Raw genomic sequence first — 15,995 nt, 5'->3', positions numbered from 1 at the left:
TGGATTTAAATGGGTTTTCCAGAAGAATTGATATCAGGTGTTGACAAACTAAAATTAAATCACATAAGTAGTCTTCAATGCATTCAAAGATACGATTAACAAAGGTGGTCTTTTATTGAAAATATCACTAACTTAAAATCCAGCCATTATCATTTAACAATCTCTAAACCAAAATTCATCGAGGCTGTATAAACTCAAGTCCTATTTTGTAGGTTTGTCTTGTTCTTTGGCCTTTCCCCACACCAGCTCCATCTTGTGTGTGTGGGCCTTGGAGGACTTGGAGAAGGTGCTCTTGACAATGTGGAGAGGAACAGACTTTCCACTGAGGTACACCTTGTTGTGACATTCAGGAAGCCAGGAGGCCTCCTCTCCCTCCTTACTCTCTCGTTTGGCCAGCTTAGCAGCATAGGAGAAGATGTACCCGGTCATGAAGCCATCAAACCCTGCCCTGTGGGAGCCTCCCTCCACCTTCTTCATGGCCTCCATCTTGGCTGCCTCAGGCTTGGCTGCCTCCAGCTTGGCTGCCTCCAGCTTGGCTGCCTCAGGCTTGGCTGTCTCCAGCTTGACTGCCTCATACTTGACTGCCTCATGCTTGACTGCCTCAGGCTTGACTGCCTCAGGCTTGGCCGCCTCCAACTTGGCTGCCTCAGGCTTCGCCGCCTCCAACTTGGCCGCCTCAGGCTTGGGGGGAGACTGTGGCTCTGGGACTCCGTTTCCCTTGCTGTTGGCTAAGCCCGTCTTTGTGTTGTCAGCACTGCGTGGCACCTTGTCGGGTGACGCCATCGTTATTGTCGTCGTCTCCTGGACCTCCAGCTCTGTGTGAGCTTTCTTGTTCTCAGGAGCCCCCTCAAAGTCCCCCTCTGCCCGAGCCCCTCCCTTCTGCTTTTTCTTCCTCTTCCTCTTCTTCCGTTTGTCCTCCTTGCTCTTCTCATCCTGCTGGATGATGAGATCTGTGTCGTGTGACAAGGGGCACTGGGAGCCATTGGGACACCAGCCGTATGCCTGAGGAGCGCAGACAAGAAGACTTTAAACCTTCAACCAGGTTAAGTTCATTTAGATTTAGAATGAAAGGGAAAACAAATAAAAGATAGGAACTATATTATTGAACTTAAACCCATGGAAGAAAATATATTTTAAATGATGGGACATTTGTTGCATATGTTTGGAGTTTGTTACTGACTGAGAAGCGCTCGCAGACTGTCAGAGATCCCTCTTGGCTGCTTCCTGCCAGACACGGCCTGTAGTCCACATAGCTAGACATGTGACCTGAGTAGTTACAAAACTCCAAGAAAACATGAACCGCACCATCGGAACCAGCCTCGGCCTCACCAGCCTCGACACTCCTCGAGTTGTCCAGCTTACTGAGGGAAAACAAGAGAAAAGAACCCTCCATCAAAACATGGAACTACATCCTGGGAGAGCAGTGCTGGTTTAGTGCACAATAAATTGCATATTATACAAACAAGAATCTACAGTATACAATATTCTAACCATGGTGGCATACTAACCATTTCTTGTAGGCATACTCTAGGTAGGAGGCAGGGAACCGGAGCTCATATTCAGTGACATACTTGGTGTCGTATATCCCAGCTGGGAACATCTCAGACAAGTCTGCAGTGAAGGTGCCCAGCTTCTCAGGCAGGTGAGCGTAGAAGCACTGGTACAGGAAGACCATGTCTATCAGGCCATTGTGCAGCACCACAGGCTTGCGTGCACGCAGAAACTCCATAAACAGGTTACGTATAGTGACACCATGGGGAGGCCCTCCCTAGACAGAAAGGAGGAAGATATCTCTGATTAGGACACAATACATTCCTAAACATTTACATCCTTGTTCACTTTGCATTTCCTGAAATCTGAGATATTTGGGCTGGTGAATGGGAGGATTTTAATCGCCATCATTGTGTGTGATGTGAGTGTGTGTGTGTTTCAGATTCTCACCTTGTCATTGCCTTTGTGGTATGGGACCCCCTGCGCGTACTGTTTGTTGAAGTCAAAACCATGCTGCACCAAGAACTGCACTGACTGAGGCTCGATGATGTACTCCTCAGAGCAGAGCAACGTCAGATTGTACACCTGTACCATGTATGTGTCGGCTGCCTGGAAACAAAGTTGAACGTTTAGTCAGTCAAATCAAAGTGATGGATCAATCAGATTTGAAATTACTGTTCGGCAGGAGCTGTGACGGGTAGTTGCACCTTGCTGTCGAGTTTCTTGTAGCAGGCTATTCCAAGGGAGAGGATGGAGCGAGTGCGGGCCGCATTGACGATGGCTTTATAACGGTCCTCTATGGATCTGATAACCGACAAATGGCCATATTAGAATTGGATATTTGAACATTACAGCGACAAAAGTTGTTGATATCCCATTGCTTCGTTAGACAATATGACATGGATCTTACTCTGCCAGTAGAGCTTTTCTGGATCCAAGGCCACTCAATTCCTATATCAGAACAGGGACAGAGAGACCAGTGTTGATAAGTGGTATGAGTTTATTTAAGTACTTCGTTATAGCCACTTCATCACAGCTTATATGGCGCTCACCGTATCGACAGCAATGAAGGAGGCGGTTTTCATGGCCAGGACCATAGCAGGCCACAGCTCTTTGAAGTTATCATTCTGTACGTCAATGACTGGGACTACCACAGAAGACGTCATATCCATGTGGATTTTTATAAATGTAACTAACAATGTACGTAGCACCTAATGACAGTTACTTCGGCCAACAAACTGAGTTTATGTTGCTAGTTGGCTAGTTTTGTGTGCCACACAGCTATATTAAAGTATGAATACTAAGATTTCAAATGCATACTACTACAATGAATGAGCTAGCTACTAAGCTAGTTGACGCTAATTCACGGTTAACCGTAACAACCAATGGAACTGAATCGTGTAGTATTCAATTATCAGATATACTGGGGAATTCATTATCATTATATCATCATTTGTTTAGTTGCTATATCTGTGCAAGGTAGTTGAGTATTTCTGGAATTGACGAATAAAGAAAAGCGCAGGACGCTAAAACTGAAAATACTCCAACGTGCTCCGCTTTGCTTTGGTTCATGAGGCGAACGTCATTTTAGGATAAAGGACCCCGAAGGCAGTAGTTACATTACTTGTTTGAAAATACACCATATTTTGTATTTTGCTCACCAAAATCTTTAAAATATTGTGAGTAGGGGACCACTTATTGAATACAGATCGATACCTAATACCAGTTTTATTTATTAGTCATTGTTTATTTCCTATTATTCTCTTGAAAATCGAATTCTACAAAGGCAGTATTTGAACATACTGTGCTTATTGCGTCGGTAAACTCAACGGTTAAGGCCAGGTGCGCCATTTTGGCTCAAACAAAGTCAGAAACGTTTTGTAAATAAATGTTTTAATTTAAAAACGTTTACAGGAAGGACATCAAGGCATGTCTATATTTCCACTACATATTCTTGTTTCTTCTACATATTTATAGTATTTTGTTGTTGTCCTCTCATAACAATTGTAAAGTTCTGCTAATTTTAACGTTAGGCTAGCTAGCTCGCTGCTAGTTATGGGTGGATGTTCAGCTCCAAACTGTTCGAACTCAACAACCATTGGGAAACAACTATTTCGATTTCCCAAAGATCCTGTACGAAAGAAGAAATGGCTGGTTAACTGTCGGCGTGATTTTGTACCCACTCCACACTCCAGATTGTGTCAGGTAAAGTTTCAATGGTCAGCAGTATGAGTAACTTTTTTTAGCCAGCCAAGTAAAGTACTGAGCAGCTAAACAGTTTCCTAGCTAACAACGATAACGCTCCAAAAGCTACAGTGTTTTACATTGACTATTTTGTCTTCATTGAATTGAACTGACTGTAAGAAGGAGCTCTACTGGTTCCATTGCATGCAAGCAGCGCAGTTTCTTCCATGTGATTCCAAACTAGCCCTTGTTTATGAACTGATGTTTTGCGCAATTTTTTTTCAGGACCATTTTGAGCCCAGCCAGTTTGAAGAAATAGCGAGGTCGCCAGCAGGGGGAAAGAAGCTGAAACCTAACGCTATTCCTACTTTATTTAGTGTTAGAGACCCACCTTATCCCATCGCCACTCCTCAGATTCTGTTGCCATTGAAACCAGAGCCAGGTAGGCATACTACAACTAACTTTTTTAACCAGAATTAGTAATATCAAGTCGTGACTGTAAACTGAAATGGTTGCTTATATGGATTGGGAATCATTTAAATGAAAATAACAGTACATATAAATATGTATAGTTTGCCTTGTGTGTGAGTGTATGTGAAAGTCATTCTGTCCTGTCATTCTAGTGGAAAGAGATCTGAATGTGGGAGACCATGGCTATGCCAGGCGTCAGCCTCTGCCAGGGATGGAGGATGAGGATGCAGACATGGAGGAGTTGGAGCACCCCTGTACCAAGTGTCAAATGTACAAGAAACAGCTGGAGCAGGAGATGCAGCATACAGCCAGACTGCAGAGAGAGGTGTGCACATGCTACCAAACGTAACTGTTGTCGTTGACTGTAATGTAATGCTGACAACAACATTCATAGCGTTGTAGCACGAATGGGTCTTGATCCTCTCCATTTCCTTTCCGATTTCTAAGGAGCATAATGAACGGTCTCAGACCAAAATGCCTCAAAATGGAACTGGCCCGATACAACAAATCAGAGCAACAAAACATAATGTTGGATGTTTTATTTAAACATATCTCTTAAACCAGATCACCTGATATGGGCTGGTTTAACTGTTGTGATTGGCCCGATCAGATTCTGGTCGAAGGAAAATTGGTTCAAGTGGAAGGGTGGCCAGAACCTTCTGCCAGATCTAGACAGTTCTACACTCAGACTACGAGTGTAGAACCATCTAGAGAAAACCCCCAAAACACGTTTGTTGTAACCTAAAAATCCTTTCAATCATACCTATTGTGTTCCAGGCAGAGGACATGAAGAAGCGCCTGTACAGACTAGACAAGATTGAGAAGGGCCTCCAGAACTTTCTGTACGAGGACCAGATCCGGGCCCTGTCGTTGACCAAGCGCTCGCGGCGCGCCGTCTGGTCTCCAGAGACCGTGCTGAAGGCCCGGAAGATCCGCTGCGCCGTGGGCACCAAGGGCTACGAGTTCCTGCGGGAGATGGGCTACCCGCTCCCCTCCTACAGGACACTGTGTAACCGCCTGGAGACCAAGATCATGGTCACCACGGCGATGAGCTGCGAGGAGCTGGCGGAGCTGGGACTGGGCCTCATGACGTCCTGCGACAGCCCTGAGGGGGAGGAAGATGGGGACAATGACGAGGAGCTACTAGGAGTCATGTCCTGATCCGCACACTTGACTTTGACTCCTCCTCCTCATTCCTGCTGCCACAGAAGGCACAGGCATTACCCTTCCACACCAGGCAGTCTGTGACCTGTGGCTTCCAAAGCCCGGTCACCCTTCTGAGAGACTTGACCTTTGCCGTGATGTGTATTTTCCATTTGATGCAAATGCACAGGATGCCATGACGACGTAGCCGGCCCACGTTGGACTGCTGGGTGATGAGGACATGTGGCTGCGTGGTGTGCAGGTGTCCTCTGTTCTAAGAGGGATTTGCTTCAGGTTTTTGTTTCACGCTCATCATAAGTATGCGAATGAAACCAAAACCTGCCTGATTTTGCTTCAAAGTGCTTCAAGTAAAGTCTTTAAAGGTTCCAGCCGTACACTCAGTACCCCTCCACACCTGTGCTTTATCAAACACAAGGTTATCAAATCAGCACGTGTTCACACGGTGATCTGAAGGGACCCCATTCATAAGGAGGGGAGACTTCGATGGCATTCGTGTCGAAGTTCAGATTTGTTTTAGGACGGGTTTGGCTGGTTTCTATAGTAACCATGTTCAAGCACTCCTCTTCTCAGATGGGGTGAAGCGGGTTGCAAAAACAACCCTCATGCTAGTTGGATCAATTGTATCTACTTCTTCATCTTTTTCACACAGTAAAGGGACTTTAGAACACATGTAATATACCTTGATGAACACAGTCACTGTGTAAAAGAATAAAAGCCTATATCAAATGTGTTGTATTGTGTTTAAAATACCTGTAGATGAAGTGAGTGAAGTCAGTGTTCATGGAATGTGCACCACAGACATCCTCGTCTGTACTTTGACCGGATCAAAGTCCCACCCACTCATTATAATTGATTGCCTTTTGTTTTTATGATGCAAATCAACATCCAGTGAACTCATCATTGGTTTGGTCCCATAAAGCCTAACTGGAGAGAGCAGCGTGGGCAGGAACTCTCTTCTCTTGAATTTCCACATATTGAAGGATCGAAATCACTCTGGCTAACTGCCAACAATGAAGATTTAGTCCCATGTTTGTCCACCCCCTACTGCAACAGCAACCCTGACCCTTTTGGACATGGCCTAAACTTTGCTTAACGGTAGTCACTATCACCCCATCAGGTAGTGTAAACATCGACTGATTACTTTATGAAATGTTTTTATTGAAGTGTAAAAATATATAAATGGGCCTTCTGCTGGGCTAAATATGTAGAGTTGACGTGATATGCATTTATAAAATACTAATAATGTTGGCACTTTTATTGGTTAGTGTACACCTTTCCTTTTTGCTGAAGAGCAAACTTAACCTGTGGGGTATCGTTGTATTGACTACGTTGGTTTCACAATCACTTGCAGCCTCAACAGATTGGTTTAGCCAGTTAGTTTGGGGGCAGTCCTTAAGGCCAGGGGGGCTTAAACTCCAGCTTAAAAAACAGGACTGAGCTGTTTGAGTCACTGAGAGGAAGGGGGTGAAACTGGACTAAGAGGTTATTCACACTACATTCTCATCAAGCCAATGCTTCATCCGTAGCATGTGGTATTTATAGCGTATAATCCTTTAAGGAGACATGGTATGAGTGACCGTGAGCACCGTCATTTAGAATGAACACTCGGGAATTTGGTGGAGATACATTGAATGTACTGTAACTCCTGGATGTGTTCCTCAGGTAAAGCTTGGGAGGACACGAGAGACGATGTGGGGTGTCTTGGTTCTGTGGCTGTGGGCAGCCCTGCCAGAGTTGCTCTGGGCATCGCCCCTGTTCCTGGAGCGCGACAGCAACACCTCCAGCATCTGCAAGCCTGCGCCTCACTGGACGATCCAAGGACAGAGCCCTATGGAGGGGCTGCTGGGAGATGTAGTCATAGTAGCTCTGCTGAAGGCCAGCTGACACTTCTGTCTCATTCAGGCCTCCAAGTAAGAGAGAAAGGGTCTGAACAGACCTTTGTTCATTTACAATTAATTAAAAAAGTTAAAGACTATAATGTAATCTTTGAAAAGTCTAAATTTGAGATAAGGGGAGGCTATCTTCATAAACTAGTGATTATCATGGAATCATAGGCTTGTCAGAGAGCAGTAGGCAAGGACTTAAAAAGCAACCATGGATATGTATTGCATGGTTGCAGATATATAAGCATGTCAAGTATGGTTTCATATTGATAATAGATCACCATTTAGTTCTAAAAATACCAATCCTTTAGAATCATCAGTCAGATGGCTGAGCGGTTAGAGAATCGGGCTATTAATCAGAAGGTTGCCGGTTTGACTCCTGACCGTGCAAAATTATGTTGTGTCATTGGTCAAGGCACTTCACCCTACTTGCCTCAAAGAGAATGTCCCCGTACTTACTTTAAGTTGCTCTGGATAAGAATGTCTGCTAAATGTAATTATGTTCATTGTGATGATGATGGTGATGAAGAAGAAGATGATGGTGGTGATGATGATGATGATGATGATGAAGATGATGGTGATGATGATGAAGATGGTGATGAAGATGATGATGATGATGAGATGTGTGGTCCTGTCCAGACTCGGGGGTCTGCGTGAGCGCGTGCTGCGCAGCAACATGACAGGTGTGTCCTTCCTGATTGTGAACGAGCAGGACGCCCAGTCCAGAGCCATGTACTGGGAGCTGAAGAGGAGAGCGCCCCCCGGTATCCCCGTCTACCAGCAGTCCCCCCTCCAGGAAGACGTGTGGGAGGCCCTAAACGGAGACAAGGATGACTTCCTGGTCTATGACAGGTAAATAAGCAAGCAATTTATTTATAAAGCACTATAAGATCCAAAGTGAAACACAAAGTGCTGTACAGTAAAAACAATAAAAGATAATGTCAAGGTAGGTCTGATGACTTCCTGGTCTATGACAGGTCGGCCTGGACCCCACTGTTGCTTCACCTTGGAAATGTACCAGTTGAATGTTATGTATACATCTTTGAGTTGATATTTTACAACATGAGCCTAAAAGGACTTGTATTTCCTCCTCCCTCTTTCTGGTCCCTTCTTCTCTCTCTCCCAGGTGTGGACGGTTAACGTTCCACATTGTCCTGCCATACAGTTATCTCCACTACCCCTATGTGGAAGCAGCGGTCAGAGCCACCTACCAAAAAGACATCTGCAACTGTACTGTGAGTAGACCTACACACACAGATTGGAATTCTATAAGAAAACCTCATCTAGGCTGCGGTCTCGCATGTGGGATCGGATAGCATCTTCCAGTTGATTTCTAACATTGCATTTCTATGGTCTGTAATGTCACACCCTTGGCAGAAGGACATTTCGATAATGTCAAGTCGTCTTGGGAACAACACCCAGAGCAATGACACGACGAGCAGCACAGAGATGAGTGAGAATGACAACATTACAAACCCTATCACAGTCAGGACTACAGTACCCACAAGTCTCAACAGTGCCGCTCCAGATGTAGTTGTGCAACCCAATGTCTCCGAGGCAGACGAGAGGGGTAACGCACCCCACCTTCATCACCATCCTCATCAACAGCACAGTCAACATCATGGCTCTCACAGTGACATGCAGCAAGTCTTAAATTAGAAGACTGTTCACTGACCTGGAGTAACTGCAGCATCAGGCATATGTAATATGTAAATTACTTGGAAATCAATGTGATGTACCTGCACGTTTACCATATTATTTTAATATTTTAGTTAGTCAGGGACTTCTCAACAACAGTTGTTTTGTGTATCTTCTCACCGTCAGTGTTGACTTTTGGTCATTTGATACGTGGAAATGTGATCTAAGAACAGAACTGGATATGGAGTTGTTTAGCCACCGGTAATGTCCACCAGTTCCTCCATGTGGCGAGGTGACACGGTCTCTCTTGTGCAGTTGATGAAGTTTGTGGGTCAAACCACAGAGAGGTGCCTGCAGGCGGATGGTTTGCACAAGAGATCAGGCCTGACCGTCACCCAGCCAGGACTGGGACACTGGGAGAATTAAACCTCCACACATTTGGGGAAAAGTGTGTACAAACCATGTCAACTGTCGCCAAATGTTGTGGTCTGCTTGGATACTAAAGGAGTGTGTGTATGTGTGTTCCAATAAAGTCGAGAAAATCATAAATTATGAATGGATGAAGCAACATTGTGTAGAAACTGTGTCGTAAACAATGCATATTCACCCACATTTTTTTTTTTTTTCAAGCTTTACTGCATAGCTTGGTTGATACAGTCTCGGGGTTTGGCCCTACAGGTTTGACCTAACGTGCCTCCCTCAGTTAACACCAAAGCCATATGCACGATGTCCAGCAGGTGGACATGAAAGTTCGGTGTAGGATGACGGGTAGAGACGTCTCATGTCACTGTTACATACTCCAATCAATAACAATAGCAAGTCTGTGGTAGAACAACGGAGATAACTTTATTCTGATCAATAACTGGTCCGATTTCAATTTAGCGAGGATCGGGTCACCTTCTGGAAGTAAGTGAATAACCATAGCATGTATCGACAGCATGTTATGCAAGTAGGATGGATGTAGCCTGAGTACCCTATAGACAATGTAAGCGCACGTTTGCTTTAATATTTTGATAGACGCAAATGTAGCCTATAAATACGTTGTGTTTAACATTTCTTGATAGAGTATCCTACATAACTAAAACACTAATAACACAAAAGGGACGTTTTTTTTTTAATGTAACCTTTAATAGAATGAAAGGTTAAAGGTTGAATCAATATATTAGGCTATACTTGTGTAATATTTATTTATCAGTTCAGGTAGGCTACTATTATTTACGCAGTTTGTTAAAAGTTTGGTTGTCTCTGATGTAACGTTTGTTGTAGGGCGAGTCTAAAGCAGTAAGGGATTTTCTAAATCCTGAAGCAAGAAGATAAAGTAGCTTATTTAGCTTAACCAACATTGGTTGGCTTCTTGTGTTATCTTCGGGTCATCCTGACCCATCAGTCATTGTGACCCACCGGCGTATTGCGACAATTTTACCGCATACAAAAACAAAGTGAAGCATTTTCTTTTAACTGTTGGGCTGTCTCAGACCCCCCGGACATTGCGATGGTTAAAATATAATTATTTTTATTAGTTTTTGTATTGGGTCAAATTGAGTAAACACAACGATGGTTCGTTATGAACCTTTGAGTCATGTGACCCGAAGGCAGCACAAGGGTTAAACAATGTCCCATGTTATCATACAGCCAGAGCCATAATTTTTTTTTTTCTATGGCTCTGCATACAGCCATCCTGAGCCACCCAACACTTCAGACCAAATAGTGCGTCTGTTGCTCAAAAGCATTATGCACCATTTAATCGATAGATGGCAGCATCGTCTTACTTTTTTAAATGCTGTCCACTGTGAGTAAAGAAATGGCATTTACTTGTTGGTTGCAGGTTTTCTCAAATGGCCACATGGCAGAAAATCAAGCTCTTCTACCAAGGAGTTCTAGAGAATGGAGGTAGGCTGAGTAGCCAATAAACACGAATAAAAGCACTATACATTTCTGAAATACGTCCTCAATGTTTAAAATAAAAAAGGCTTGTCTTGCTCTGGATTTTTTTTTGGGGGGAGAGTCTCACCAGTATATCTCCTGCCCTTGCTGGTCCCATAGTTGTCTTTCTTGTGTGGGTTTTAGACAGGAGAACGGATGGCTGGTTGCTGGTGTACTCCCCTGTGCCAATCAGCTGCATCTTCCTGTGTTATCTGCTGCTCATATGGACGGGACCTAAACTCATGGAACACAGACAGCCAGTCAAACTGAAGCCTGTGCTAATTGTTTACAACTTCGCCATGGTCTGCCTGTCAGCTTACATGTTCTATGAGGTATTCACAATGATCCCAGGCTCTTCCAGCCACTGATGTTACCTGTTATCTTCATCTCCATCCAACTTTCCAGCCTATCTAGAAATCGTTTTACTAGCAGCTATCTAGCCACCTAGTAAATAAATGTAAAGAAAGACTGGGGTGGAGTATATATGGTTACAATTAGAGATGTGTTTCTTTTTCATTTACTTCTTCTCCCCCCCCCCCCCTCTCTCTCTCTCTCTCTCTCTCTCTCTCTCTCTCTCTCTCTCTCTCTCTCTCTCTCTCTCTCTCTCTCTCTCTCTCTCTCTCTCTCTCTCTCTCTCTCTCTCTCTCTCTCTCTGTCTCTCTGTCTCCCCCTCTATCTCACCTGCTCTCTCCTTCTCTTTCTTTCTGTCTATTTATCTCCCTTTTCTCAGTTCACAGTGTCAGCCTGGTTGGCCAACTACAGTTTGCTTTGTCAACCTGTTGACTACAGTCACAGCCCGCTGGCAATGAGAGTAACTACAACAGGCTCACGTCATCAGTCAACATCAAAGCTCACCATTGTCCATATTAGTTCAAACAGCTCATTGAGATGTATCTTCTTTGTGCATGTGTGTGTGTGTGTGTGTGTTCCGGCTCCTGTGTGTGCCAGATGGCCAAGGTGTGCTGGTGGTTCTATTTCTCCAAAGTAATTGAGCTCAGTGACACAGTGAGTATAGATCCACACACAGAGGAACCCAGAGGGTTCCAACCGGGGTCATCTGTGCTCCAGATGAGATTTCAAAAAGCTGCACTAAGCACTTTTGCCTGTTGATAGTATGTGTGCGTGTGTGTGTGTGTGTGTGTGTGTGTGTGTGTGTGTGATTGTTTTCCAGGTGTTCTTCATCCTGAGGAAGAAGAACAGCCAACTGACATTCCTGCATGTCTACCATCATGGCACCATGATCTTCAACTGGTGGGCTGGAGTCAAATACGTGGCCGGGGGCCAGTGTGCGTATCCTAGCTGTTCATTGTTTTTGTGTGTGTTTGTGTGTGTGTTTTTTTGTGTGTTTTTACAGTACTGTATGTTGATGCATCCTTGTATTTGTGTGTGTTTGTCTGCCCAGCCTTCCTCATAGGCCAGATCAACTCTCTAGTCCATGTGGTGATGTACCTTTACTATGGACTGGCTGCTGTGGGTCCTCACATGCAAAAGTTCCTGTGGTGGAAACGTTACCTGACCTCCCTGCAGCTGGTGAGACACACACACACACACACACATGCAGGAACACACACACAGTATATACTCACACACAAAGATTAAGCCTCATCTTGGACAAAGAAAGCCTACAGCTATATATCTTTATCTCCACACTTTTAGTCCATCCCATCCCACATATTCAGTTCTGTAGAGAAAACCCTGGACTGGGGGAGACTGTACTGGGAGAATGATGTTGTCATCAATGGATTGACTTAACAATACCCTAACTAAAAATATAATCCTGTCCCGTTGATGACTATCAACATTGTCACACTTAATACAACCAAGGCTTGTCTAATTGACTGAGCCCTAACAACTATAAACCCATGGACCTCAAACTGCTTTAACCCCTCAGTGCCTGAAGCTCTCTAATTAAGCGTTGGTAGGATAGGACAATAGCAGGGCAGTTAACAGGGTTAGTCAGGGAGATAATCAGCATCAGAGCTTTATAGCTCTTACCCACCCTACCCCCCTCCTGACCTGGACCACAACCCCAGGCCTGGACCCTGGCCTGGCCCTAACCACAACCCCAGGCCTGGACCCTGGCCTGGCCCTAACCACAACCCCAGGCCTGGACCCTGGCCTGGCCCTAACCACAACCCCAGGCCTGGCCCCTGGAGAGTCTGTTGAGCCTGGGCCTCAAAGGAAGCCCCCATCTGGAAGGACCTGAGGACAGTTTTAACTGAACATCTAATCCAGATTAGAATAATCCATTGTCTTTCGTAATTATCATGCCCTCATACATTTAGTTCCTTATTTGACTGAAAGCAAAGTCAAATATTTTAAATTATATCTTACGATATAGAAGAGTTAAGAGTTAAGTGTTCTAGTGTCTAAACTATTTTTTTATTTGAAAACTGAAGGTGGGTACGGAGCAATGATTTGAATCCAAACAGACTTTGACTCTAATCAGGATTTTAAATCGCCCCAGCGATTAAGGTTCTGTCCAGACAGACAATGGCACCATATGTATTTCCCATTAACTCTGCTGACTCACACAACTACACAGTTGTTTGTTAGGCTGCTGCCCCAACTCTGGTCAGAGTCTGATGACAACGTATGTCAGGTTGAGTGTGTTGTTATGAAAAGGCGCGGAATGAGCCAACTGCCATCAGGGCTTATCTGCTGTGAAATCATCATTTTTCAGTTTGTGACTTCTACCTGTTTGTGACTTGAAGAACAATTAAAAAATATGCCTGAATCTAGGTTAGACAAGTTTCACAACAACAGCAAAAACCAATACGTATTTGACCTTGCCTTTGTGCACTTATGTTTCTCTGTGTGTGGGTTTAAACAAAAATGTGTCCTCTCTTTTCACTCAGCTCCAGTTCCTCATTGTGACAATCCACACCACCTACAACCTCTTCACTGACTGTGACTTCCCAGACTCCATGAATGCTGTGGTATTTGCTTACTCCCTCAGCCTCATCGCTCTTTTCAGCAACTTCTACTACCAAAGTTACCTCACCAAGAAGGCCAAGAGGATATAAGGGAGCTCCAAGAGCAAATGGAAACTTATTTATTTGTCTTTACTATGTGTGTCGTGTTTTTTCTATATTTATCGAGTTTCTCAGTAAAGCTGTTGTTTTCAGGCTGCTTTATCTGCATGTCGTCTAAGCCTCTGATTTAGCCCTTCCTATAATCTAAGCAGACACACACACTCACGCATACGTACATACACATTTGGTTTTGTTCTTGATGTCAAACCAGCAGACTCACCCACACACACGCATTGCACACACCCGCACTCACACACACACTCACACACACTCACTCACATCGTCCATTCTGTCTTCCCATCCCCCTCTAGTCATTAGGGATGAAGTCCAAGCCACGCTCTGGCGACTCTGCCAAATTGAAATAAACCCGCACAGGCCTCCTCCTCCTCTCTCCTCCTCCTCTCCACTTATCTATCTAATCTCCCACCATGACACCTCATTTGTCTCAGAGAGCCATTGGCTGGGGCTCTACCAATCACCAGCCAGCTGGCAGTGTCCTTAGAGGGCCTGAGCTCCTCCCACTGTGACGACTCTGTCCTTATCTTGGGCTGCACTCCCATTCTCCAGCCTCGTTCTGTAATTCACTCCTACTTATGGACTGGAAAGCACTAGACTAGTGTGAGAATGGACTAGACAGACATGCATGCACAGAGTTCTTAACATCCTCCAGTGTTCTGTGATGCTCGGTAGTAAAGGAACACACTTCAAAGGGAGAGGGGAAGACTCCTCCTGAGTCACGGTCACCCGATGAACCTGAAGCCTCACGGTCTGACAGCTTCATAGCACAGGAACGGCTCATCCCTTGACAGTTCCAAACTCCGTCCACGTGAATACCATTCACCAACGATCGCTCCGCTTTCATGCAGACAGGCAGTTGGCACTGTATTGAAAAACAATGCGTGTCATAGAGGGTAGGGTACCCAGAGACCCTGACCCGCTTCTCCTTCTCTCTCACCCTTGGCACAGATCTCTCCGTTCTCACTGGCCTGGCCCTGACGTAGAGGCCTGCAGTGTCACAGAGCCACTGTCCGCTTGTGCATTCTCCTGCTGGCTTGAATAGCAGGCCTGGCAGCTGTCTAGTTAAAGAGCAGCTCCACATTCCCCCAACACAGTGGAACCAGGCCCCTGACGTCTTCAGGAGGCCTGTCAGGACCAGGGGGACACTGGGGGCCTTTGTGGCCCACGTGTAGCGTGTAGGCTGTGTGTGAATGACTCCCCTAGTTACAGCTGGCTGGTGTTCCTCACCATATGCTGCTGGCTAGTACACTGCTGTCACACTCCTTCTCTCAATTCTCCCCCTCCCCCCATCCCTCCCTCCTCCCCCCCCTCTCTCTCTCTCTCTCTCTCTCTTCTTCTCTCTCTCTCTCTCTCTCTCTCTCTCTCTCTCTCTCTCTCTCTCTCTCTCTCTCTCTCTCTCTCTCTCTCTCTCTCTCTCTCTCTCTCTCTCTCTCTCTCTCTCTCTCTCTCTCTCTCTCTCTCTCTCTCTCTCTCTCTCTCTCTCTCTCTCTCTCTCTCTCTCTGACTGCCAAAAGGACATTCTGACTTGTCACTTGACAGGGATCCACAGCGCAGCTCTCGGGCGTGCAGTCACAGCATCGTGCTGATGAGGGCTCGTTTCTCCAGCGAGACACTAACAGCTCCAGAGGAACACTCCCAGTGTCCTCCTGCAAGCAATCCGCCTCAAGTTGGAGGGGATGCCAGCGGAAGAGGCCCCTTCAGCCCGCCTGCATCTCTCCTCCTTTCTGCTGTGAAGTAGACTGGATCACATTATTCTGCCAGTATCTAACAACCACCCACATGAAACCGCCACCATACTTCCCCGGACATATCCCCTGCCAGACAAGCAAACACATTTGGATCAACAAGGCCTCCTCACCTTCACAGTCCAGAGACAAAGAAACATCAACTGTCCAAAAGTCGAGATGGACCCCGGTCATGTTGGTCTGTTGGTTTCCGCGGTAACCCCAAGTGCTACCTCATCCGTGGACTGTAATTTGTAATCACTTAAAGGGGAGGCTGAGCCCTCTCTTGGCTCGACCGGGCTGTAATCATACAGTCAGTGAGAGGGGCTGGGGAGCGAGGACCAGGGGAGGAGGGGGGCCAGGGAGAGTGCTTGAAGGTGAACACACTGGTTTCACCACAAAGAGGGTTAACAAGAGGGTGAGCAATCTCAGCTGGCGCTCTCATCCCCTGCCTCTTGTTTCAG

General features: G+C 45.5%; 4 protein-coding genes across 5 annotated transcripts; 3 read left to right on the top strand and 1 right to left on the bottom strand.

The window, feature by feature from the left end:
• Window positions 1–90: 90 nt before the first annotated feature.
• On the bottom strand, window positions 91–3,090 carry toe1 (target of EGR1, exonuclease). The gene is made up of 7 exons (XM_084708388.1): window positions 2,544–3,090; window positions 2,402–2,442; window positions 2,199–2,295; window positions 1,942–2,100; window positions 1,509–1,768; window positions 1,181–1,361; window positions 91–1,002 (listed from the first exon to the last, which is right to left on the bottom strand). Exons 1-7 carry the CDS (start codon window positions 2,661–2,663, stop codon window positions 202–204), a joined length of 1,659 nt encoding a protein of 552 aa, XP_084564514.1. The 5' UTR covers window positions 2,664–3,090; the 3' UTR covers window positions 91–201.
• Window positions 3,091–3,292: 202 nt separating this feature from the next.
• On the top strand, window positions 3,293–6,036 carry LOC146271821 (THAP domain-containing protein 1). Its single transcript, XM_084708389.1, has 5 exons — window positions 3,293–3,418; window positions 3,525–3,696; window positions 3,961–4,117; window positions 4,299–4,471; window positions 4,924–6,036. The coding sequence occupies exons 2-5, from the start codon at window positions 3,547–3,549 to the stop codon at window positions 5,305–5,307; spliced, it is 864 nt and encodes a 287-aa protein (XP_084564515.1). The 5' UTR covers window positions 3,293–3,418; window positions 3,525–3,546; the 3' UTR covers window positions 5,308–6,036.
• A 664-nt stretch (window positions 6,037–6,700) lies between these two features.
• selenop2 (selenoprotein P2) lies at window positions 6,701–9,383 on the top strand. Of its 2 annotated transcripts, none has more exons than XM_084708391.1 (5): window positions 6,701–6,792; window positions 6,973–7,220; window positions 7,833–8,045; window positions 8,320–8,428; window positions 8,571–9,383. In XM_084708391.1, the coding sequence occupies exons 2-5, from the start codon at window positions 7,000–7,002 to the stop codon at window positions 8,850–8,852; spliced, it is 825 nt and encodes a 274-aa protein (XP_084564517.1). In that variant the 5' UTR covers window positions 6,701–6,792; window positions 6,973–6,999; the 3' UTR covers window positions 8,853–9,383. The 2 variants fall into 2 exon arrangements, with proteins under 2 accessions (XP_084564517.1, XP_084564516.1); XM_084708390.1 differs by having other exon boundaries at window positions 6,762–6,876.
• Window positions 9,384–9,622: 239 nt separating this feature from the next.
• Window positions 9,623–13,857, top strand: elovl8a (ELOVL fatty acid elongase 8a). Its single transcript, XM_084708392.1, has 8 exons — window positions 9,623–9,737; window positions 10,657–10,721; window positions 10,899–11,086; window positions 11,485–11,565; window positions 11,703–11,759; window positions 11,926–12,040; window positions 12,157–12,284; window positions 13,613–13,857. The coding sequence occupies exons 2-8, from the start codon at window positions 10,667–10,669 to the stop codon at window positions 13,778–13,780; spliced, it is 792 nt and encodes a 263-aa protein (XP_084564518.1). The 5' UTR covers window positions 9,623–9,737; window positions 10,657–10,666; the 3' UTR covers window positions 13,781–13,857.
• Window positions 13,858–15,995: the final 2,138 nt, after the last annotated feature.

Source organism: Hypomesus nipponensis, chromosome 10 (assembly GCF_054491055.1).
Source record: "Hypomesus nipponensis isolate SF chromosome 10, ASM5449105v1, whole genome shotgun sequence".
NCBI classification, from domain to species: domain Eukaryota; kingdom Metazoa; phylum Chordata; class Actinopteri; order Osmeriformes; family Osmeridae; genus Hypomesus; species Hypomesus nipponensis.
Note: the sequence above shows the minus strand (reverse complement) of the source record. Positions and strands in the feature narration are given on the sequence as shown.